General features: G+C 44.1%; 1 protein-coding gene across 1 annotated transcript in view; it reads right to left on the reverse strand.

The window, feature by feature from the left end:
* The window catches only part of LOC130128400 (oxysterol-binding protein-related protein 10), a 62,960-nt gene that overhangs the window by 21,004 nt on the left and 15,417 nt on the right, over nt 1-26,539 (reverse strand). Inside the window, exons 5-7 of the mRNA XM_056298016.1 lie at nt 23,096-23,293; nt 9,326-9,566; nt 5,362-5,492 (exon numbers count right to left, since the gene is read on the reverse strand). Of these exons, the coding sequence (XP_056153991.1) occupies nt 5,362-5,492; nt 9,326-9,566; nt 23,096-23,293 (570 nt within the window). The remainder of the gene's footprint in view (nt 1-5,361; nt 5,493-9,325; nt 9,567-23,095; nt 23,294-26,539) is intronic.

The following is a 26,539-nucleotide window of genomic DNA, read 5'->3' on the forward strand; positions in this document are numbered from 1 at the left end:
TTTATGTAAAAGTGTGTTCATTAGCTGTTTTTCATACACCCTACTGAAATAAATAGCTATCAGGTTTGTCTCACTGATGAGCTTCTTTTTTTTCTGTAAAGGAAAATCCATGTGGTTGATCCCCACTACTGGATTATTCTGACTCACACTAGTGAACCTACTCAAAACCACTGCAGATTTTATGAATTGCACCGAATAAGGAAATAATTTAAAGATTAACGCCACGTGTTTGGCTCCTCTTTAAGCCTGTGCTTTCATATGGCTCGCAGGTAAATATATCTGTAAGGCTCCTACCCACGGACTGCTTACCAACATGTTTCTAATAGATTATATAAACCCAACTGCACAGACCACTAGCATCATTATTCACCTCAAACTAAAATAAAAAACCGTGTTGCAGGAATAAAATAGGTTCTTATATTGATTCATGCAAGAGTGAGAAGTCACGACAAAGATCCGGAGCAGAGTCCTCTGCTACCCTCTGCTGGTATTATCCGGAAATTACAGTTTAATAACGTGGCTGAAACTTCCGTCATAGTTAGCTAAACTGCAGCATAAATCATTGATATACCACAACATCTACAACTCAATCAACGGGAAGATTTGGGGCCGTGTGGCTCAGGAGGTAGAGCGGGTCGTCCAGTGTTCAGAAGGTCGCTGGTTCGATCCCTGGCTCCTCCAGAGAGCGTGTCGAAGTGTCCTTGAGCAAGACACTTGAACCCCTAACTCCTCCTGATGAGCAGGTTGGCTCCTTGCATGGCAGCCTCCGCCATCAGTGTGTGAATGGGAGAATGTGAGGCATACACTGAATGGGTGGTCGGTAGACTAGAAAAGCGCTACAGAAACGCAGTCCATTTACCATTAATCTTCTTTCGAATTGCAGGACTGATTGAACATATGTCATTAACTCTCTTCCCTACAGTTGCAACCCCCTATTTATGGCGAACTGCAGTGAACTGGTCTAATAGTTGCTAAGGGAATGCACTGATACTGCTGGAAATGCACACACTGACTTGATTTCTGCCAACATAAGCACCTTTCCCTATCCTTCCTTTTCCCACAGTCATGAATTGGCCCCATGCCGGGCAGTGATAAAAAGAGAGCAACAACTTTTCTCCTGCCAGCTGCATTTTAAGTGTGAATATTAAACAGCAGCGTGGTGCTGGAGGATTCAAACAGAGAAGCCTCATTTACTGCAGGGATAATTGATACTCTAATCCTTGTACTCAAGACCACATCCAAGATAATAACATTTACAGGTGGTCACAGATGTTTTGTATGTGCTTCTACAACCTGCCAACTGAGCACCCAGATTGTAGATTGACCTTAAGCAATAACTGCCCTCATTTTACCCTGTATCCAGTTTGAGTAGTTACAATGACATCTGTCCGACTAACACAGCCTTTATTACAATTTAAGAACCATTAAATGGAGACGGGTATTGAAAGAGGAGGGCTTTGGCCTAAGCAGAAATGACCTGATCCATGAGGCTGCTGACTCTACCTGCAGTACTCGGAATAGCCACGAGATGGCACGCGTCCAATCTTCTATTTATCCAAAGTTGACCTCCGGTGTGCAGGCAAATTCACATCCATTTTGATTATCGTCCCAATCACACGTCCAGTCCCAGTCCTCGATGATATAAACTCCATCCAAATTTCACCCTAGTCCTTCTTCTAGATTTTCAACTCTAAATTAAACTCAAGAAACATTCCCCCCATCTCCCATCACATCAACTCATTAGGACGATAATGAACACTCAATCAGCCTGATAGGGCAGGGACTAATCAGACAGGAATGGATGAGGATGGAGAGTTTCATTAGCAGATGGATCCAAGTCAGTGTCAAACCAGTGGGCCTTGGTAAATCTGCGCCACATCCTCTATGGCCTCTTGTTCAGACCCGGCCCGCTCCAGAGACGCTGATCCAGTGCAGTTAACATTACAACAAAAGGCATGAAAACCAGACAGGAAGATGCAAAGGAGGCAGCAAAACACGGGACAAGTAACGCCAGCAGAAGTAGAAAGGCTTCGAGATGGTTTGTAAAAATCTAAATTTAGGACCCAAATACTTTTATTCCACAATGAGAAAAGCAACCATCTAAAAAAAGTGACATCTGGTCATTTAAAAAAGTGTGCCAAATCAAATGACAGCACTTTCCAGAAAATAACTGTTAACATATGTCTTTTACTGACAGAATAACAGGAACACTAGACCCTTATCATTTAGAGGCCACAAGATGACATTCAAGATCTTTATTGTTTGCAATGTGAACTGTCCCCTACGTTCAACACTGTGCTGCATCTGTAATCGTTTTCCTGTGGTCATTCTGCCTTACTTGCAAGTTATGGATGGATATCTTGCAAGGAGTTACCAAATGCTAAATAAATAAATGAATAAGTGAAAATACATTAGCCAAACAGCACAAATGTAATGACAGACATTTTCAAATGGTGGCATGACTGTCATAGGTGGTTGGCTGGGGTGCCTGAGTCATTTAAATTATGATGTCACATTATTATTAAAGGAACCAAACTACCATAGTGGAAAGGCAATCCCAGATACACACACACACACACACAGACTCACATACAAACACATATACACATATACACACACAAGCGCACACACGCACACATAAGAGCGTCGAGCAGCTTGACTGTACATCAGTAACAGTTCAAATCGCAAAGCCCCTTACAACTCGTCTGAGTCATCTGTCAGGACGAAATGATCATTAACATGGTGGATTGTATCCCACTATCGCTGAGTTACATGTCTGCTGGTTAAAGAGCTTGCTGGAGAGTCCCTCGGGCATTTAGACAGGGCTGCTTATTCACCCCACACATTAAGAGCAAAATGTCATCCCCTCCCATCGGACCCTCCCTCCGCATTAAGAGTGAAATTTGAGGCCGTGGAGCCACGTTTTAACATCTGACGTGAGCGCGTCACATAATATCTAATGACACAGGCTCATGACAAGTAATAAGAAAAGTCTAACATTTGACAAAGGAGGTATTACGAGCACCCATGACGACGCTTGTCGCTGAGATGACAATCTCCTCATTAATCTTCTTCGTGTTATTCATAGCAAGAATTTCATTATGAAGACGTTTGAACAAGGTGTCACAACCAAAGATCAATGTGGCTGAAGTGGCAGAGCTGTGTCAGAAATATAACCCCCCCAACACACACACACACACTATAAAGTTGTAGTACCCCATTCAAATAATAATCAGGAAAATAATATTCTACTGCATCTCTCAAAGTTGTTGGCCACATTGTAAAATATGAATTGGGGATTTTGCATAACACATCAAGTGAAGGCACAGTTATCTTAAAGTATGTCAGGGTAAGGTATATATTCAAGTTCAAGTTCACTTTATTATCATAAACACATAAAAAAAATACTATGTGCCTTCAAATGCAATAGAATGCATGTGTCCTGGCTCTCTCAGCCCTTAAAACTATATATAAGGAAATAAAGAATAATAACAAAAACAAGAAGTAAGAAATCCCACAAAATAATAAATCAATGCAAGTTATGTATGGAGCCTATTGCTCATTATTCTGACCGCCTGGGGGTAAAAACTGTCTTTGTCACATTTGTTCTGAAAATAGTTCCAACATCTGCATTCCAGCTGAGCCAGAAAATAATACGCCATTGCACCCCCCCTCCTCCTCCACCATCAACCCTCCATTCCAATCCCACCCCATCTCCCACACTCAGACGCACATTTCCTTCCCTGTAAGCAGACTTTCTGTTTGTTGTCATTGATTCAGGGCGGCCCAGGCGCAGCGAGAGATACCGGTCCAAGACATCAGTCTCCTCTCTGCAGCAGGCAGGCGTTTATAAAGCCTTCTGCGACGTGCTGAGCTCTCTCTGACTGCTAACTACGTGACCCACTTATTAGATAGCAGCCCTGTTAAAACTTTCAGGAGCCTTGAGTGCCTACGTCATGCTGGGTAACGCCGGGTTTGTGAGAGGACGGCAGAGAGCGAGGCAGGATTCATCGCTGACTTACCGTTATAATCACCGCAGATGCGTTTTTGCGCCCGCCAGCCAAGACGCAGAGAGAATTTTGAGAATGACAGGCGGCAGAGTCTTCAGACACGATGAGCAAAGACTGCAAACTTGTTTGTTTCATGTTGACGTAGATGAGATAAGCGCGGTACAGCAGGATTTCAGTGGGATACGTTAACGATCAGCCCCATGCTGACGGGCTAAAGAGCGCTGGGGTGCACGCAGGAACGCTTTGAATACCCAGTCCACACGAAGCTGCACGGGTATTTTTGAAAACGGAGTTTTTCCTCTTTCGTTCTTAAAAAAAAACTGTCCGCACAAGCACTGTTTAAAAAAATGTACAAATGAAACCACAAAAACACAACAGATTCGCGGTCAAGAGAATGCTCAACCAGCTGGCGGCGATATAACCCTAACCCCAAAACCATGTTGGCCAATCAGAAGCCTGAAAAAAAGCTAACTATGGTTAGCGTTAGCGTTGGGGGCGGGGTCTGTGCCGTGGGAGTGTTGGATTATGCAGCAGTGACCAGCCAACGCACAAAACGTCTCCTCATGTAAACAATGGCGATAACGGCGTACACTCTGACGTCACAAGCCTGTTTCTATTTAAGTGTTTTTCCTCCTTTTTTTCCTCCCCAATTGTACATGGCCAATTACCCCACTCTTACTCACATCCGGCTTCCCACCAGCAGACACAGCCAATTGTGTCTGTAGGGACGCCGGCCAAGCCAGAGGTAACACGGGGATTCGAACCGGCGATCCCCGTGTTGGCAGGCAGACCGCCACACCACCCGGACGCCCTGTTTCTGTTTACTTCCTGGCGCTCGCTTTGAAAAGCAGTGTCATGGGAAAGGAACGTCTCCACCAATAAACGCCAAGAAGAAGAAGAAGAAGAAGAAGCAGAAGCAGAAGAAGAAGGAGCGTCTCCGGTGTGATCTCGAATGCACAGCTGATCGGTACGTGGTTTGTTTACGTGACGGTTTCCGTGCGCACAGACGCCATGCGGTAGCTGGACTCTCGCGTCCAGTTAGGACGCGGTGTTGGAAACAGAGGGGGGTGGAAATGAAACGCGGATATTTGGGAGCTGCTCAGATGCGATAAAAGCACTTTGTCCGGGCCCAAAAATTTGGCGCCGAAACGAATTTTCTTTGCTAAACTTTGGGTAAAATGTCACACTAAATAAAAGGGCTTTCAATTCCCGACAGACAGTTTCAGCCATTTGTATTTTAACCGTGCGGATTGAAAACATGTCTCGGATCAGTATAGGTAAATAAGCTGACGTAACAAAACATGGAGATGGACTAGAGACAACTCGTAGAATATGAACCAGTCTGTCTCACCTCGGCACTATGGGACAGACTCTTTTTCCTGAGAGCCGGGGAGGGCTCTGCTGACCGAAGAGGAGTCAGACCTCCGTTCTTCAGCTGCTCCCCTGAGAGCGACTTTGGAACAGTCCACACAGGAACACCATCTGTAAAGGCAAAACAAGGCATGGTCAGGACCATTTGGGGGAAGGGGGGGGGGTATAATCTCTTCTTTTTGATTTGAGAATGAGTTGGGGAAACTTGCTTTAAGGCTTTGTTTAAAACAAAAGAGACTGTCATAAAAGAGGCTTCTTTAAGATTGTTTTGCGATCATTCCCTGAAAAGGAATTTTATCAATATAATTAACATGCCGTTTTGATGGATGGTTATGTAAAATAGTTTGACTACAAATATTCTGGGATAAGCTCGACGAGTATGGACAAAAAAATTGCAGTGTATTGTGTATATAGTGTATATGTTTAAATAACCTTTTGATGGGATCAATTTTGAGCAAAAAAATATTGGGGGAGAAAACATCAGCAAGCAGTATCTGTTCTGTTGTGTATTCATATCTGATGCAAGTTTCAGATGGAAGACATGGTCAATATTAGAGTGCAACGATATGAGCTTGAATTGAGAATGTCTACCCAATGCCAGGAAATTGTGTTTCTCTCTCTCTCTCTCTCTCTCTGAAAACGATACATCATTATGCTCAGGCTTGCTGCAATGTTTTGCGTAGGAACAGGTCAAGAGAGGACTGACTTGAATGACAATGACACACTTAAACTCAGGGCCAGGGATAATAAAACCATACACAGAATCCTAATAGAGCCACACTCTCTTTCACCTGTTATCTAATCCTTGTGATCCTATACATGAGCCCTCACAGAAGCGGGTAAGTTAGCTTTGGTTGCACACCTGCAGTTGCAGTCATTTAAAAGCCGAATTATGATTTGCTATGCATCACCTCAAACTACAGTCCAAACTTCTGCTTTCTTTCTATGAATGTAACGCATCACTAACGCGGTTTTTGATATGAGATATAAAAAAAAATATTTAAAAGACTTGCAGATCTTCTAATGCGCCCCACAGTGATCGATTCTAATTCAATCCAAAAAGAGTTGCATAAAGACTCCCCTCATCTTTCATCCTAGCAGCCAAATTAGGTTAAAAGTCTAAAGCACCAACCCAGGTTTTGATGTCCGTTAGTAAAAAGCAAGCTCTAGATGTGGGCTTTGAGAGACGCCCGAGGCTAGTCTTGTCCAACAAAATGCTCTGCAAAACCCTCAGGCCAGGCCTCTGCTACGGTCAACTGCATGTTTGACTGACAGCAACATTAAAAGAGAGTTCACTAAGCATCTGAAATGTAGAATCCTTTTTATTGAAGCATTATATAGACATGGGCAGAGATGGCCCCAAGGAACAAGTGAGTATTTAGTAGAGTGAAAATATAATTTCAGAGCTGGTATTATTTGAATGAGGGCGTTCTCAAGACTTCCACGAGAAGATTAATGGTCGGATCTGAACGCATTTCAAGAAAGTATGTGAGAAGGAAAATCTCTGGAAATAGCTCAGTGTAATGTCTTAATGTCATATCTTTTATGTCTTCATGCAGAAAAAATAATCATCACAAGGCATATTGTTAAGAACACCGTAGTTCAGCTTCTTAGTATGAAGGACTAGATTGTCAAAAGGTAAAGTTAGAGGGACTAGACTAGATCTAGATTGCAAGCCAAAATCTGGAGACTGATTCTGATGTCACCATGAGGCACCAAAAACAGAGTGTCAAAGGCCATTGGATAGGAGCATGCAGGTGAACCAAACAGCTGATGCAGAACAAAAGGTGGACAGATAAATGTTCATGCAAAATGTGTTTCCAATGGCTTTACCTTCCATTTCTGGGCTGGGACATCAATGTTCCACACCTGTGCTGCCATTACATACACCAGTATCTACCTTCCCTTACATGCTGAACTCTCTCTCTCTCTCATTCTGTCTCTCTCACAGACACTCAAAATAACGTACACCACTGTCTTCCATTCATATTCTGTCATCCATGTTCTCTTGAAAAGTAACATGCCATTTGCCTCTCATTTTCACTCTGCATGAATGAAGACAACATCTTGCTTTCATGTCAAGCTGCTGGGGAAGAACGGGTTTGAAAATCTGGTGACAAGGCATATTCATTCCTTTATGGATTTTGATCCCCTTAAAGGAAAATCCTCCATGTATGGGGATTCTGTGCTGCTGTGAGGGAGGGAATCCAAGAGACAACGAGCAAGCAAACAAGATCCCTCGTGTAATCAATGGATAGTATGAGCTATGGATTAGGACCGGGACATTTTTGGTGGGAATTTACAAAAGATGCTCAAAGTTTGAGACATATATATTCCTTATGTTCATTCTGATTACCCAAACTGACACCACCAAGTAGCCTGGGTTGTTTATGTTAAGTGCTATGTGTTCATTGTGCCAGTAAAAGCCCAGAGGGATTCCTGTGCTCTAGTCCAATTTAGTTCGACATCATGCTGGGCTCACAACTAGAGCATGACCGCACCCATGCAGTGGCAGACCTACAAGGCTGTCTTATGAGCAGACTACAAAACCATCCAACCAGGCAACCAACCAACCATCCAGCTCCATCAAATCTGGTTGCTTCCCATTCCCATGCTAGTGTGCCATACTACCAATCTTTTAGCCAGACCAAGCACCCTTAAACTGTTACTGGGTCATGTGTGTTTTGGCGTGGGGGGCAGGGGTGGGATACATGCCGAAAGCGTGGAGTGCCTGGACCCCCGCAGGACTTTTCAGCCAGGCAGCGGTAGGAAAGAGGGTTGTACTTGCGGCCTGGCCGTCCAGCTCCGCACCACACCCTGTCTGATGACCAGACACAGGGCAGGGTGACTGTTGACGCAAACGGGACAGAAGACCAACAAAGTGTGAGGATTTTCAGAATCACAGTTCAGAACCAAGGCCCAACCCAGACCCAGAGACACTACCCAGCCCACCTCTAAGAGACAAAAATGGAGGTGGAGCAGAACTTCTGCTCCTCGATCGGCTTGACTCCATCCTGTTGGAAAACTCATTGACGGATGTTTATCTACAGTGAAAGTAAGCCTAAATATGGATGAGGGGGAAGTAGAGCAACTGGAATCAATCTGGAAGTGGGGCAGATCGATTCTTGATGCGGTATATGGAGTGTAATTTCCTCCTTTTAAAAGTATTGCACAGTTTATTGTCATGCCCAACATGGGGGTGGGGGTGGGGGTGTCACAGACAAACATAGAAGCACCCTCAGGCTGTTAAAGGTTTGCATAGACGAGCTTTATTGGATCTATTAAGATCTGGCATAGATATGGTTAAACATGGCAGATAGATCTGTGGTTGTAGGCACCAATGTGTATTTCTTTGGCAAAGACTAAATCCATTACGGAGATGCATAGCATTAGTCGTCGTTTTTTAGGTTCTCTCATTCACACAATCGCACGAAGACTCCGATTGTTTTTCTTACATGCACTTAGGAAGGTAGCCTTAAATGCTTCTATCAACGTTTTTGTAAACACTGTTGACTATAAATACACTTACGCACACATTCACTCATGCATAAAATTGATGCTGGCAAAGTTATTGTTTTTCACTTGACGAGAAGACATAACACACAACCAGGAACAAAAACAAAAAGACATCGACATCACCAACAAAGAACATCACTGATCACTGCAAACTATGGAAGAGGAAATATGAATGACAAAAAATAACAAATAAAAAACATATAAACCAACAACATCCAAATGCAACATTCAACAACATTTACTACAAATGTTCAAGTTCATGGCTCCTGACAGGTAGGGACAAGGGCCACAGTCGAGCTCCGCCAGGTGGCTCTTGCCGCCGGCACCAGGCTCTGGAGGAAGGGACCAGGGGGATAGGGGGGGTGAGGGAGATGGAGGGGTTGGGGACTCCAGCAGAAGGACTGGAATGGGGCCCAGGGCGGACTCACCGGAGGGAGCTCCGTGGGCGGCGTGGTTGTGCTGCGGGGCCTGGTACTGAGGCTGGGCCTGGTTGTGGCTCTGGGTCTGCTGGAGGATGTTCAGACACTCGCCCAGGCAGCTAAGGGTGGCGGCTGACGTGGCTTTGAGCAGCAGCAAGTCTTGGTCCAGGCAGGACAGAGGACCTTTGGTGGGCAGGGAGTCAATGGACTGCACCAGGCTTTTCTGTTGACCCTCTGCTTGGGACATCACCTTGGGGGAGAACAGACGTGGTGAGTCAAGGGACAATGACAGCTACACAGACAACCACAATGCATTATCACAGTTATTGACCCGGTGCTGTGATATAACACAAATTAACCATACCACCCACAATACAAGCCATTGCTTTAATGCAGCATTGAGTACCTAACTCTGTCATTTGCTCCCTGCTCCTACCAAACAAATTCAATACACCACCTGCATATTTATAATAAACAAAATTTATATAATAAACACACTCCTGGAGTTCTAGTGTGCAGACTATCAAATCTTTACAATACTATCTTCCTCCCTGCCTGTGAAAAATGGCGAGAGAAAACGTAATAATTTAGGTTGAGACTGCTTTGTAAGGTATATTACTGATTTGATCTCAGTGCATGTTGGTTTTAAGTCACACGTTGCACATTATGGACTGTTCCACCAGTGAAAATCGTTTTAAACGTTTTTTCCGTGTTGCAGAAAATGACACATGCGTTTACCCGGCATATTGGTACATCATATGGTGTTGTTACAGATAGTCATAAGGGATAACGGAGGTGGAATCGCTATGATATGTTGATGTGATATGGTATTGTTATAGACACAATCCTAAAGGAGAAAAGAGGCAATAACGCCACGTTATTATGCCTTCTACATAAGATATATAGTCCACCTGTGTGTACTTTCCTCCACTCTTATATGTCACCCTGTGTTCCTCCCTCTTGAAATATGGATTCACCACAGCCATTTCCATCCTTTTCGCATAATCCCCCACCACCTGTCCTTCCACATTTCTCTCCTTGACACCATGCCTACCCATCACCTCCTCATCACCTCTGTTCCCTTCACCAACATGTCCACCGAAGTCCGCTCCAATCACCACTCTCTCCTCCTTGGGTACCCTCTCCACCACGTCTTCCAACTCACTCCAGAATTCTTCTTTCTCTTCCATCTCACACCCAACATGTGGGGCATATGCGCTGATAACATTCAGCAATACACCTTCAATTTCCAGCTTCATACTCATCACTCTGTCGACACTCTCTTCACCTCCAGCACAATTGACATACTCTTCCTTCAGCATTACCCCAACCCCATTTCTCCTCCCATTCGCACCATGGTAGAAGAGTTTGAACCCACCTCCAATACTCCTGGCCTTACTCCCCTTCCACCTGGACTCTTGCACACACAGTATGCCTACCTTTCTTCTTTCCATCACATCAGCCAGCTCTCTCCCTTTACCAGTCATAGTGCCAACATTCAAGGTTACGACTCTCACTTCCAGCCTCCTACCCTTCCTCCTCTCCCGCTGCCTCTGGACATGCCTTCCCCCTTTCCTTCTCCTTCATCCAACAGTAGCATAGTTTCCACCGGCACCCTGCTGGCCAACAGTACCGGTGGCGGTCGTTGGTAACCCGGGCCTCAACCGATCCGGTATGGATATCTGACTTACGATCCGCCTAACGCCACATTATTAATGTCCATCCGTGGAGTGCACAAAACGAATGTGATCACCTATGTAATCAACTCGCACCATGTCTCACTGTGTTGTCAGGTTGTAATTACATGTGGGAATAGAAGCGGTTTCCCAATTCAAGAGTGTTAACGTTATCGGCTTCATGACAATTTTGGGTGCAGGCAGCAGCTAATGCACACAGTCTGCAGCTCAACAGGGAAAAAAAAGCACAACTCTTTAACACCTAAAAAGCCCACTTCCTCCACTGCCTGTCACTCACACACACACACACACACACACACACACACACACACACGCACGCACGCACGTACAAACTTCTCACACTGAGTATTTTATGTTATTCCTGTATGACTCACCTTTCAGAGTCTACTATGTGACATGAAAGGAGAAACACGGAGCCAGGTCTTGCTTGCGGGTAAGCCTAAGCCTCTCTCATGGCTAATGAATCTGGGTTGTTTATCGGCCTGGAAATGTTCTATTCATTAATATTGTATGGGGTTCTGAAACATCCATTGTCTACGCACTTCAACAGCACATCTGTCTCCCCAAGTCAGTATAAAGAGCTTTATCAGAGTCGGTGGAAGTTGTAGCGCAGTTATATGTGGCACTGACATTAACGTCAATGGGGGGGGGGGACGCACTAAGCTTGTTCAGTTCAGCTGTTTACCAGAGCAACGTACAGGACTCGTAGGTCAGGTAGAGGAATGTTATTTTCAGATGTTGCTTATTATTAATAGATTCTCTTGTGTCAGCCACACTGAAATCCTACATCATTTTCACTACAGTCCTGCAACCGAGTCCCTCAAACACCTAATCAATAATGACGGCTGAACATTAGGGGAGGACTCACTGTGTCATTTAACACAAGCCCTTCATTTATCATCTGGAAAACCCCTGAGAACAACCTTTCTGTGCCCCGCTCACGAAGGCCATACATCTTTCACTGGCTCTTATAAAACAGATATCACGTAACGGGAAAACAGCCCCATGTATGAAAAAGACAAAACGGAGGTGCTTGGAATCGCAGTGGTGTATCCTACTAATCCACCCAGAAAAGCAAAAAGATGATTCTAGATCTCGATCCACTTGGGGAGGGTTTTGGAGGTAACAAGACAGGATGGCAAATGAATGTGTTGCTATGCAACCCTAAGTCACTTATAAAAAACTGTTATTTCTGAGCCCCCCCAACCCCCGCTGCTGCCACCGCCCTGCATGCACAGATATAACACATAGCTCAGTGAACTGGATCTTTTGCCACATAAAGCAGTGAGGAAAGGATGCAAGCATGAAAAAAAAAGATGAGGTAGTGAATGTCCACTGCTACACCTCTTTAACTGACAGGAAGAAAGAGTGTTTAAAGTGAAGTGAGAGAAAGATAATACAGGAAATAGTGTGCGAGAGAGAAAAACAGGGTAAGAGAAAGAATAGAGTGATTCTTGTTTTCATCAATCAGCAGAGCAAGAAGCTGAATAGGGTCACTGTCTCACCCCCGGCCCGTCTCTTATAATCAACCTGTCAACAGGTGGATGTCGCAGATAAGACAAGCTGGACTCCGGTGGGGCAGTAGAGGTCACCTTCAAAGTACCAAAGCTCCTGTGAGATACAGCCTAACTCAGGGAGAAATACAGTGGCACCCCCCACCACACACACACACACACATACATACACATAGGCACACATGCAATCACAAACACAAATCTCACTATGGTAGATGACAGTATGAACATCAGGTGCCCAGGGAAGCAGAAGATAATACTCTCCTCACCCTCATTGGGGAGGACAAACCTCCAATACAAGAAACATCAGACCACTTGTAGATAACGAAGTCGGTTGTCTTTAACTGACACAGCCTCACTCATCCACACTGCCCCCTCCAACATCAAACCCTAGCCACCCTAGACACACACACACGAACACAAACTCTCTGGAGCACACACTGCAAATGGTGGTTCCAGAAATAGCTTGCCCCCGTGATCTTGCTCAGCCATGGCAGTCTTAGTCCTGCCTCACAGTCAAGACGCCTGATGGATTCATATCAGCCATGACGTGACAGGCTAGATGCGACTGGGACAAGCCTGTAAGGTGGTACCAAGGCTCCAAACAATATGCCATCATACCAGTATAAACAGCTCATATTTGTACTTTCGGAGATGGATTTTTTTCATGCCAACCCTCCTTCAAGACTTGAGAAAACAAAACCATAATGAATAAAAATTCTTGACTAAATATGCATACTTATAAATTCTGTTAAGAAATTGGCCTAGGAAGTGAATACACTATTAAAGGTGCTCTATACGATATTCAAGCACCAGCAAACCAAAACAAACCTCTCCCCTCCCTTCATGTCCTTGGCTATTTCGTTGGTTTGAATATTGATTTTTACAGTATAGCGCTATTTTATTAACATTAATAACGTACTGTTCAGCCTGGTAAGGAGCTATTTCTTTGATCTGCCGAATGACCTAAATTCATGTAATGTAATTATTTGCTTGCTAGCTATCCTGCTAATGCTAGCTACCTCACATGCACAAACATGCATGCATGGCCAGATCGGCTTCCAACACAAAGAACAGAGAAATTCAGATTAAAACACACACAGAGGGAGTGTGACTTCAATCTCTGCTCAGGTCGCTATTACTTCACTATCGCTTTACATAGGAAATAGTAGTTTGCTGCTATAGTAAGTTTCGTTTAAAGCACCTTTTTAGTTAAGACAAAAATTAGTGATCAGATTTAACTTTTCATGTCTGAAACTTTGAACGCTGCGATAATAAAACATTCAGCAACAACTTTCAATTTGTAAATAATGAATATTGTGCTTTTTTATACACTTAAATCATCACTCAATTTTCTTCAGAACTGTGAAGGCGTGGTATAGTCCTCATTAATACTCATGAACTTTGAGTTACAGTTTGAATTACATAGGGGATTGGGGGGGTCTGACCACCCTAATTAAGACTTGGACCCCCCTCCAAAAGAGGTCAAGACAACAGGCCGGGGGGGGGGGGGGGTCGAAACATTTATATATCCTAAAACCTGTAATCGTAAACATTACATTTCACATATTCATGCCTGGAAGGATCTTGTAATACGATGTCAGATACCCCTACACTCGACCATATCATTTCTTTTCTTTCTTTTTAATCTGTTTATTGAGTTTTGCAATTTTTATCAAACAACACAGGCCAACAATCAAGCATATGCACCCCCTCCCTCCCTCCCTTCTATCCCCAGAGCAGAGATAAACAGGAAAACAAATTGTAGTACTGGTGACAGTCATAACAAAGACAGAATTTCATACAGTCATGCCATTACAGTAACAACAGGGTTCCTGCAGTACATGCATGGACCCCTAAAGGAAAAGGGGGGGGGCATATAATTTCATAACCTTGACATTAGTTGAACTCTGCCTGCCTCATCACTCCCATCGTTGCAGTGGCTCGTGTGCGTCAAGCAAGCCAATGGAGACGCTGTAGGTTAATGTAAGTAACTAGCTATCTAGCTAGTTGAATACACTTTACTTTCTTCCCATCAGATTTTCTGAATTAGATTGTCAACGGATAAACACTAACGTTACCCAGTTTCTAACTTTTGCCTTAAGTTAAAGTTTTGCTTACAAACGTTAGCTAGCTAAAGCTAATGTTTGCCTTACCCATCATTAGCTAACTAATGTTAGCTAGCAGATAGCGCACCATATGGCTTGGCATTTTATTACCAATATACAATGTCATATATTATCTAATGTTGGCTAATACTGGTGCCCAGTTATGAGCACTGAGACAATGGAAGATTAGTTGTTGTAGAGATACATTTTGGCATCAATATAGAGTTAATTATTTCATTTTAATAGTCTTTCGTGTGACTGTGGTGTTTAGTTAGTCTTTTGCCTTTTTGATATTCATTCATTATCCAAACCGCTTATCCTTACTCAGGGTCGCAGGGATGCTGGAGCCTATCCCAGCAGTCATTGGGCAGCAGGCGGGGAGACACCCTGGACCAGACCATCATAGGGCCCTTTTTGATATTAGCTTTTAATGGGCACCCCCTTTGTTTTCACTCAGGTATGCAGGAGTTTTACCTGGTTGAGTAATTGAACAATATTAAAATCCATGTGTGCTGAAGGCTGATTAATTTTATTAGTTCAAATGTATGACTACTTTATTGAACTCAGATTTGATTTCATTCACAGTAGGGTCCGCGGTGGTGTAGCGGTCTCAGCATCGGCTTTGTGTGGATACAGTTGCCACACTGGGGACCGGGGTTCGCGCCCCGGTCTCGTCAGATCCGACTATGGCCGGACTCGATGAAGCAGCACTAATTGGCACTCTGTGAGTGTCTGAAAAAGCAGTGATTCAGCCTGGATTCGCCTTGTCACGAAAGTGGCGAGGCGTCTCCTTCGAGACTGCCAGCCAGAGAGATGCAGTTGGCGAACACATACAGTACGAGGGTGGGTGTTTGAACTAGAATAGGGATCGACTGGCCACTAAATTGGGAGAAAAAGGGAAAAATCAGAAATAAATTTAAGAAAAAAAAAACATGATTTCATTCACAGAGTCAACATGAGCTAGAGGAGAGGAGATATCTGGCATTTTTATTTATCTATTTATTTGTTTATTTTTGTGTGTTAAAAAAGAGCAAGTTGAAACTCGTAAGAATTAGAACTTGGAGATGATAATGCAGCCTGTATTTTCTGAGGCTGTCATGCAGGCTTAATACTGAGCAGAATAGTATGGGTGGATTTGATATTTATGTTCTGTTGTATCAAGGAGGCAGAAGGAGGTCAGAATGACAGTCAGCAGACAGGAGGCAGGAGGAAGTCAGGGGGACAGTGAGCAGGAAGGACCTAGCAGCAAAGAGGTGAGTTACAAAAGAGACTGCACTTAAAGATGTATGCCAACATGCCAGGCATATAGAAAAATAGTACTTTCAGAAATTGGTGGGATACACAACAATAATACAATACTGTTCTCAACTAATATGCTAGGACTTTTAATAAAATGTTGCCTACTGATAATAAAGAAAGTTCTGGTACAGCATTGTATGGGTCTGCGTTTGAGCAGAAATGATCTACTGTTGTTGTGTGTGGTTCTGACTTGCTAGCAGTTTTTGCTTTAGAATACTTTGTTCATGACCCCTGACTACAAAAGTTGTTGTGTGGTACGTGCCCCACGAGCTGGTGTAACGGATTTGATTTATCATCATCTACAGACTGCTGACATTATGTTATACAAGCAAGATACTGTAAGGATTCTAAGACCTCAGTGCACTGACGCACACGCCTGCGCTGTCCTGGATTCTCTTTAAGCCCTGGAGAAAAAGTTGACACTCCCGATTGACATTGTGTAATTCGCACTCTACTCTGAGTCACATGTACAATCGAGGATTGGCGGTAAAGGTCGGCGGTGTTTCATAATTTAATGATTTGTCCTGACTGGCTGTATGTAAATGAGTGTCTGATGACATCATCAGTGTCAGAAAATAAAAGGTCAGGTGAGCGAAGCTGAGCTAGGGGGGAGCTCTCAAGATTCAGAAAAACTGAATTGTACTTTAATACAAACAATTTTCAGTACAGAGAGAGCACAACATGCATGAGGATCACGTGATGTTAGAAAATGTAAGTGTTTCCATTGCAGTCCAATTTTAAACTCCACACAAAGGATCTGGCCAGGAAAATAAGGTTTATAATTGGCTGCTGTCTATCCATTGAAAGAAATGGGAACCGGACCATAAGTTTTGACTGCAGTTATGATGGAGCGGCATACATCTTTACCAGTGTTAGAAAATATTACCGTTTCAATTGCTTTTCAATTAAATAACGACTAAACAAGTTATATATAAAAAAAAAATCAGAAAGAGACACAATTCAGTCATTTAATGAAGTACAAGAAAGAAACTAGGTTTATCAGCAGATATATGTCAGATTGCTTTCTGTAATCACTGCTGGACCCAATCATCCTGCTACGGTCTGGTTAGACTTCAGAGGGAGAAGATGTTACCTGGAGCTGCCGGCCGGTTTATCTCTTATGTCGGGCTGCTGTCATGGTGTGAGGCGGTTTGATGAGCGCTGGTCGGATGGGGATCGACAGCGCGGTGAACGGGAGGAGGCAGATCATGCGAAGCACCGAGGTGCAAAGAGAGATTCTCCTCCGTGACAGAGAGCAGAGAGCCTAAATAAATGACGGGGCAGGGGCGCAAAAAAAAGAAGAGAAAAAGGGAACTGTACTCCTCCAGGAGGTAACAGCATAGAGGTTATTGCTCTGTAGCGGTCGACTTGACAAAACACCAACCTGTGGGTAACCTTACGGGGAATGGTGATCTGTCTGAATCAGTGACTAAAATAATGAGCCACAGAATAATCTAAGAAATATTTTGCATTATCAATTTGTCTGAAGGCTAGTTTAACATAATCTAGTGTTGGAAAATATTATCACAATAATTACAGGAAATTTTCATATTTGTATATATTACAATATCTGTTTAAACATGTAACCAGGCGTCTGGGTAGCGTAGCAGTCTATTCTGTTGTCTACCAACATGGGGATCGCCGGTTCGAATCCCCATGTTACCTCTGGCTTGGTCGGGCATCCCTACAAACACAATTGGCCGTGTCTGCGGGTGGGAAGCTGGATGTGGGTATGTGTCCTGGTTGCTGCGTTAGCGCCTCCTCTGGTCAGTCTGGGTGCCTGTTTGGGGGCGAGGGGGAACTGGAGGGAATAGCATGATCCTGTCACACACTACGTCCCCCTGGTGAAACTCCTCACTGTCAGGTGAAAAGAAGCGGCTGGTGACTCCACATGTATCGGAGGAGGCATGTGGTAGTCTGCAGCCCTCCTCGGATCGACAGAGGGGGTGGAGCAGCAACTGTGATGGCTTGGAAGAGTGGGGTAAGTGGCCAGATACAACCGGGGAGGAAAAGGGTGAAAAAAAAATCAAAACCGAAAAAGAAAAAAAAACATGCAACCACACTGAACTGTTTGGTAATGCAAAGTATAATATCACCATTGTATCATTGAACGATGATGAATGATAATATTGAATGGTCAAAGTCTTGACATTGCCTAATTCCTCTTTTCAAAGTCATAATTTTACTCATCGTGGTCACCATCATGACCATTGTTTGATAATAACGAAACACGCAGATCATCCAGAAAAGTGGCACTGTGTCACATTCACAACAGCACACGTCTCCAATTCCCGGAGCTAACATCCCATCATAAATCCACCTACCGGCAGCACACAACAGCATTGCTAATACCATGCCAGCAGGTACTGTGGATAAAGCAACATCCAGGCAGACTCCTATACGCTCTAACATAACCTGGCCCTGTTCCAGACCTGTCAGCCAAGATTATGGGTTTCACCGCTGTCACGTACAGCAAAGGTACAACAGCATCCTACATAAGAGGGACGATAAAGAGGTTGGCAGCCTATAAAACAGGGCTGTGTGTGCGGGGGCACATGTGCGTGTTTGTGTGGTGGGGGTTGACAGTGGACATAAATAGTGGTAAAGAGAGGTGGCCTATCTTACAGCGGTGCTTATTAATCAGGAGGAGGCCGTGACCCAGTTTATTTACGAGAGAAGTTGAATCTGAGCACAAATCCCAGGAGAATGGCTCTTGAGAGAGGGCTGGGTTTTTCCTCCACTCTGTGGAAGTCCATCTGTGGGGAAATTGCACAAAGGCAAACACCAAAGGAGTGTTTGTTTTGCTTAATGATCAGACCATCTGTTCCATATTTACTCTAACTGTCCTGGGCTCACATTGGGAAACACAGTCTGAGAGGTGAAAAATGCTCTTTCACTCCCACCATCACCTGTGGCTAGTTTCTCTCTTTCTCTCCCAGACTGAAACTCATTTAGCCGAGTTATTATTAGCGTCATGATGCAAATACTCAGCATGGTGCCTCTGAACGGGGAATTTCAACATGATTCAAAGCCAGCCGGGACTTCGGCGAACAAGAGAGCCGCGAAAGAAAGGGCTTGGCATGAAATATTGATGTTCCTCCAAGAATGTCAATAACTACACGCAACATCGCCTGAATAAAAAAAAAAGAAAAGTGGGAGAATATCAACAGGACAAATGCCCATGAGGGAAAGTGCCACATCCAAAAGAAATTTTTGAGCTAATAATCCCGCTCCACTCCCCTACTGTCGTTGGTGATATGAGATACTCAGGTCTCTCTGTGAAGTGGGGATGATGTGATGGGTCATTGCTTAAGCAGCATGTTGATCATCAGTGGGCTGTTCGGCAGAACCCATAAAAACCTGCTTTGTCCAGAAGCCGGGCCAAAATGAGAGAGGTCTTTGTTAGTATAGGGTCCCAGGGCTGCGGGAGATATCTATAGATGCATGTGAAAGGTTGCCTTGCTGTTGATGTGCCCTTGAGCTATGCAGCAAGGTCAGTAGTACCGAGCTGAAAAAGCATGGGTGTGTCTCACTATGACTGGGTTACAACAGTAGAGACTACTGTGTTTTTCATAACCAAATGCATCCATTTTTTCATAATTGCCTTCAAATTAATCATTCACAAGCTAAACTCTAGAGGATCCGATATGTAAAACAGGGTTATTTTTTGGTCAAGCAAGGATTTTAATCACCTTTTCTACTATATTTCAACAAGTACCAGTATCCGAGAATTGTTTGTTGTAATTTTGTACTATTATTATGATAAGAATTGGACTCATTTTGCTTTCCAAATATGGGAATAACTCATTTTGGGATCAATCTCTATTTTCGTCGATCATTCATTTTCGTTTATACACACAGTTTTTTATAGACACAGTTATACAAAAGAAGGTTATCTATGGCGCAGTGGTTAGTGTGGTCGCCTCACAGCAAAAAGGTCCTGGATTCGAGACCCAGGGTAGTCCAACCTTGGTGGGTCATCCCGGGTCGTCCTCTGTGTGGAGTTTGTATGTTTTCCCTGTGTCTGCGTGGGTTTCCTCCAGGGGCTCCGGTTTCCTCCCACAGTCCAAAGAAACGCAGGTCAGGTGAATTCGCTGTACTAAATTGTCACTATGAATGTGTGTGTGTGTGTGTGTGTGTGTGTGTGTGTGTGTGTGTGTGTGTGTGTGTGTGTGTGTGTGTGTGTGTGTGTGTGTGTGTGTGTGTGCCCTGTGATGGCCTGGCGGCCTGTCAAGGGTGTCTCCCCGCCTGCCGCCCAATGACTGCTGGAATAGGCTCCAGCATCCCCGCGACCCCGAGAGCAGGATAAGCAGATAATGGATGGATGGATTATACAATATATCCACTGCTTATCTGCTTAACCAAAAAGTTACCAAACAGATACTGTTGAGCCCAAGAGCAGCAAAGTGCGGGAAATGTCTCCAAAGAAATCAGGGCAGAAAACGAAAGAAAAAAAAAATTCTAATTTGTGAAATAAAACAAGTTTAAGCATGTTGACATGGAGTTTGTGTACCCATTGTCCCTTCCCTTTCATTTGTTATCATTTTCTGCTGTTTTGAGGAATTACTTCCGGTTTGCAAAGGCCGTGCCAACCCACTTCCCTTTCGCTCTTTCCCTTTCTCTCTCTCTCACTTTCTTTTTATTTCTCCCTCTGAGTCCATCTTTCTTCCTCCCTCCCGCCTTCTTCGAGGATACAATGAGCTTGCTCAACATTTTTGAAAAAGCCTTTCCATCGGCGAAAAGAATTTACTATTATCGTCCCATTTCCATAATTCTAGTAAATCCGAGCACACGGCACCCCGGCAACAGCCTGAACAATACGGCTTCTAAACAACAAAAAAAGTTGGAAATAATGCGGCAGAACTCCTTCCTATCGTGTGCTTGCTTGGGCATACAATCAAGTCTTTGTCAGTCATTTTCGCCTCGCGAACCTAGCTTCAAGCCTAATCTGTTTCAATTAATCACTATAAGACAACAGCAGACAGGCTTTTAGCGGAGAGCCTCTTCAAAGATAAACCAAGAATAGTGAGGGACTCCATTGGCGTACAGAGATACGGCGGATGAGGACGAGGTGCTAACTAGCAATGACAGGACCGGCGACTGGAGTGGAGATAATTAATGAGGACTTAAAAAACTTCAAACAAGGTTTAAAAAAAAAAAGGTAGTGAAAAATTCCATGTGAGCGAATTTTATAATTAACGTGGTAGCAGAAAAACGATTAAAACTACTCTGTCACATCCAGCGATTGTTGTGAATCAGTGTCCCCTATACTAGGCGTATTGGGGAGCTACCAGCGATCGCGTGCATGGGTGCCCTGCCAAGATATTTTCAAGCTAATTTCATCATTTCTCCAAATGGGCTTGTTACTGCAAATTGCAAAATCTGTGCCGCGAGTGGACCTTAATTTAGCTGCAGCACGGCGCAGGATAAAGAACCTCGGCTTGCCCGTGCATCAGGAATCAGGAACAATTTATTGTCATTTCAATCATGTACTTGCGTACACAACAGAAATGAAATTTCCTTTCTCCCAGCCCATAACAGCGCAACACAAAAGATAAAAACACGTATCCAAACTTTCCAAAACGATACCACCAAAGCCACACAAAAACAGAGAGAACAAAAAAAACAAAACACAAACAGTTAACCTCACAGTCCATTGAGTGCACCACAGTCCAAAAACTCCACTGTCCAGGGAACTAACGCCAACCAGGATGACTGTCGGAAATGCCGGTCTGCATGGGCTAGCGGTTAGCTTAGCTGGCCCCGCTTCCACGCCCTGTCAGACCGCCCTTCAGGCGTGCAGCTCCAGGCAGGGCCGTGGTCATTGGGCCCACCGGACGCAGCAGGCCAGGCTCCGTCTAGCTCTCCCAGCTCCCGCTAGCTCTCCCAGCCAGACACCTTCGACGCACCTACCCCACACTCCACACGACGACACAAACCCAGATGCAGACAAAATCACTGCACAGTCGACGCTAGGCAAGGCCGCCACCAGACCACCTCAGTGTTTCCTCTCGAGCGGAGCTCGGGGCAGGGCCGTGGTCCCTGAGCCCACAGGACACAGCAGACCAAGCTCTCTAAGCTGATTCAACGCCAGCTCTCTCAGCCATTAAAATTTTTTTTTTTTTAAATCGACGATCAAAATAAACACTTCACACAATGACACAAACTTAGACGCGGACAAAGACACTGCATAGTCTGTACTGGGTGAGGCCGCTGCAAATGGGAGTTCACACCGCCATCTTCCCACACCGAAAGCGGTGGAACTGGAATCAGAACCGTATTTCCAAAAAAAATTTTTTTTACATTTAGAGAAACGGCAGTAAATACAACACACTCTGTTCAGGAAATTCAAAATGCTGCATGGGGAGCAAAAACTCAAGCCGCTAGCTTCTCATGTCCCTCCTTCATCATCTATCCTGTCGGGACTGCGAGAGACAGTTTATCTTTTCGACAGTCACCGACAGGTCAATGTTTAACCCGTGTGTTGATTTCTGCACAACATCGTTTTCCTCCCAAACTCGTGCAAAAAGATGAGCTCCACCAGCTTCTGTGTCGTGTCCCCTGCCATGCTTAGCAGTATGAATTTATACGGAAAAATGCTGGCGAAGCCCAGCTTGCAGCACAGACACTGGAAACACTGCAATCGATGGGAAACGTGTCAGGCTTGCAAGCAGGCAATTTTCTGAACGCACTGCACCAGTGACCCACCTGAAGCCAGGGCAAAGGACTCTGAATACATACTCGAAACAGTGTTGTGGGATGAGCCGGAACAACAACAACTCCATTTGTATTGACTGGGTCCAACTGAATGTTTTATCAGAGAGTGCAGACCTTCCTTAGTAGATTTTGTCCAAGTTCTTCTTCAAGAGGAAAACTAATTTCACTCAACAAATGTTCATTTAGGAATGTTCATATGGTAGAACCCTGTGGTCTTGGAAATTAATTTTCACAAGAATTTCCTTATGCTTGCTTTCTTCTGTACCACCACTTAAAAGATAAAAACAAGTAACAGACAGAAGATAGAATAAGAAAAAAATAAAAGCCCCTCAGTTTGTTTTGAAAAATATATTTAGCGGTCATTACATTATATAGAATCACAGAATAGAATCACATTATTTTTCCAAAGGGATCTTCATGAAGCCACTGTTGTCAAACACCTACCTCTTTGACCTCCAGTAGTCTTCCTGGATACAGGTTCTTGGCCCGCCGGGCCGCGGCCGGAGACTTATGATGGGTGATGGTGACAATGTTGCTGGGTGTACCCGGGTGGCCCAGACGCCTCTGGGAACCAGGTGAGTACGACGGAGGGAGGTGAGGAAGGAGGGAGAAGCTACGGGTACGGCCTGATGATGAAGAGCCCTAGGAGGGAGAGAGAGAGAGCGAGAGAGAGAGAGATGAAGAGTTGGAGAGTGGAGGGGTGAGTAACAGAGGAGGGGTGGGTGGGAATGGTGGAAAGAATGATAGCACAGGAGGTTCGAGAGAGAGAGAGGGTGAGAGAGATTTATCTGGATCAGAGGAACTTGACTCATCCTTCAAAGTGTCCATTAGTTAATAGAAAAGCCTCCAAATGGATAACACAGGTTTTTTATGACCTGAGACAAACTTCCCAGAGAACTCAACTCACAGACCAGCGCCTGCAACTCGACACTCTTTATTTTTTTATTTACTTCTCAATGGAAGTTAAGTTGTCACCACTAGTCTAAGTGATTTTAAAGAGTGAACGTAAATTGACTTTAAAAGTGTTTTGCTCTCCTTTGGTCTGTACTTCCCCGATGATAAGAGCCAAAACTCACATCAAATTCTTCCCCCTGCATGCCTCCTTTACTTCCTGTCTGTTACTTAATCTCTGCAAACACAGGCAACTATGGCGGACTGAATAGCTCTCTCTCTCTCTCATTCTCTTCATTAGTTTCCAGCAGAACAGAGACACAGGTCACTAGAGACTGACCCCCTTAGATAGCAAACTGGTGTAGTCACAGCTGAGAGGATGACAGCAGCAGAGAAAATAAATAAGCTGATCAAATAAATGACTCCCAACTACAAACTCAGACAACTGCACTTTTGTTCCTACTCATTGCTGGGACAGGAAAAAAACTACTAACGACATCAAACCCTGTAAATAATATGCCATCGTTAACCAGCACGTTATTTACAACACGAATGCATACACACTATGAACACCCAAAATGCAAATGTAAATAACTTCTACATACAGTGCATCCGGAAAGTATTCACACCCCTTCACTTTCCCCACATTTTGTTATGTTACAGCCTTATTCCAAAATGGATTACATTCCTTTTTTTTCTCATCAGTCTACATACAATACCCCACAATGACAAAGCAAAAAAGGTTTTCTAGATATTTTTGCAAATTTATTAAAAATAAAAAACTGAAATACTGCATGTACATAAGTATTCACACCCTTTACTCAGTACTTGGTTGAGGCACCCTTGGCAGCGATTACAGCCTCAAGTCTTCTTGGGTACGAAGCTACAAGCTTGGCACACCTATATTTGGGGTATTTCTCCCATTCTTCTCTGCAGATCCTCTTGAGCTCTGTAAGGTTAGATGGGGAGCGTCACTGCACAGCTATTTTCAGGTCTTTCCAGAGATGTTCAACGGGGTTCAAGTCTGGGCTCCGGCTGGGCCACTCAAGGACATTCACAGACTTGTCCCGAAGCCACTCCTTTGTTGTCTTGGCTGTGTGCTTAGGGTCGTTGTCGTGTTGAAAGGTAAACCTTCGCCCCAGTCTGAGGTCCTGAGCGCTCTGGAGCAGGTTTTCATCAAGGATCTCTTTGTACTTTGCTCCATTCATCTTTCCCTCGATCCTGACTAGTCTCCCAGTTCCTGCCGCTGAAGAACATCCCCACAGCATGATGCTGCCACCACCATGCTTCACTGTAGGGATGGTATTAGCAAGGTGATGAGAGGTGCCTGTTTTCCTCCAGACGTGACGTTTGGCATTCAGGCCTAAGAGTTCAATCTTGGTTTCATCAGACCAGAGAATCTTGTTTCTCGTGGTCTGAGAGTCCTTTAGGTGCTTTCTGGCAAACTCCAAGCGGGCTGTCGTGTGCAGAGGCTTCCGTCTGGCCACTCTACCATAAAGGCCTGATTGGTGGAGTGCTGCAGAGATGGTTGTCCTTCTGGAAGGTTCTCCCATCTCCACAGAGGAACGCTGGAGCTCTGTCAGAGTGACCATCGGGTTCTTGGTCACCTCCCTGACCAAGGCCGTTCTCCCCCGATTGCTCAGTTTGGCTGGGCGGCCAGCTCTAGGAAGAGTCATGGTGGATCCAAACTTCTTCCATTTACGAATGATGGAGACCACTGTGCTCTTCGGGACCTTCAAAGCTGTAGAATTTTATTTGTACCCTTCCCCAAATCTCTGCTCGATACAATCCTGTCTCGGAGGTCCACAGACAATTCCTTTGACTTCATGGCTTGGTTTCTGCTCTGACATGCACTGTCAACAGTGGGACCTTATATAGACAGGTGTGTGCCTTTCCAAATCATGTCGAATCAGTTGAATTTACTACAGGTGGACTCCAATCAAGATGTAGAAACATCTCAAAGATGATCAGTGGAAACAGGATGAACCTGAGCTCAATTTTGAGTGTCATAGCAAAGGGTGTGAATACTTATGTACATGCAATATTTCAGTTTTTTATTTTTAATAAATTTGCAAACATTTCTACAAAAGCTTTTTCACTTTGTCCTTATGGGGTATTGTGTGTAAATTGATGAGAAAAAAAGGAATTTAATCCATTTTGGAATAAGGCTGTAACATCACAAAATGTGGGGAAAGTGAAGGGGTGTGAATACTTTCCGGATGCACTGTACATTAACTGTGGTTGATACTGTAGCTCATTATTTTTACTGTAATGACACAACCAAAAAAAAAGAAAAGGATGCGAAATATCATAGCATATTTTTAGAAACAGGAAAAGGAGGATCTTTTTGTGACCCCAATAACATGTATCCTGTGATTTGATGCATTGAACCACTGAACAGAGACGGGAACAGTAGGTAGTCCCTTTGTAATCAATTTAACAGGAAATAATCAGCTTAGGAACGCTGACTGTTGTACTGTGTAAGCTAAGCTGTGAGTAAGCAGAAAAGAAAACAGTGTTTACAAGTACAAACAGACAGACATGCTTAGGTTTAAAAATTGGCGCAGCGCTCCAAGCAAAACCACAAAACTGGAACACAGCAGAGATGTCTGAAAAAGGAAAGGGGTTGGGGGAACAGAGAGAAAAGGATGGATGGTAAGTAGGAAAGGATAGTAGGTAAACGAGACACAAGTCATCAGGGGGACATAAAACTAAACTAAGAACTGGGGGTAATGTCTAAGCAAAGCCTAGAAGAGACAGGCTTTTCTTTTACATGGGTGGATGGAAGTTACAATCACAGTCCAAGGACTGAGTGTTCAAAAATAGGGTAGACTACTATGTCATCCACAAGAACACCCAAGAGTCGAAGGATGTATGTAGAGCCACACACACACAAACGCACACAATACAATGTATATGCGAACCAATTAATTTTCAAAAGGATTTGAGACATTGTCACTAATAGCTTAGCCTATAACAACATATGCTGTGCTAAGC

The sequence above is a fragment of the Lampris incognitus genome, chromosome 18 (genome assembly GCF_029633865.1).
Source record: "Lampris incognitus isolate fLamInc1 chromosome 18, fLamInc1.hap2, whole genome shotgun sequence".
NCBI classification, from domain to species: domain Eukaryota; kingdom Metazoa; phylum Chordata; class Actinopteri; order Lampriformes; family Lampridae; genus Lampris; species Lampris incognitus.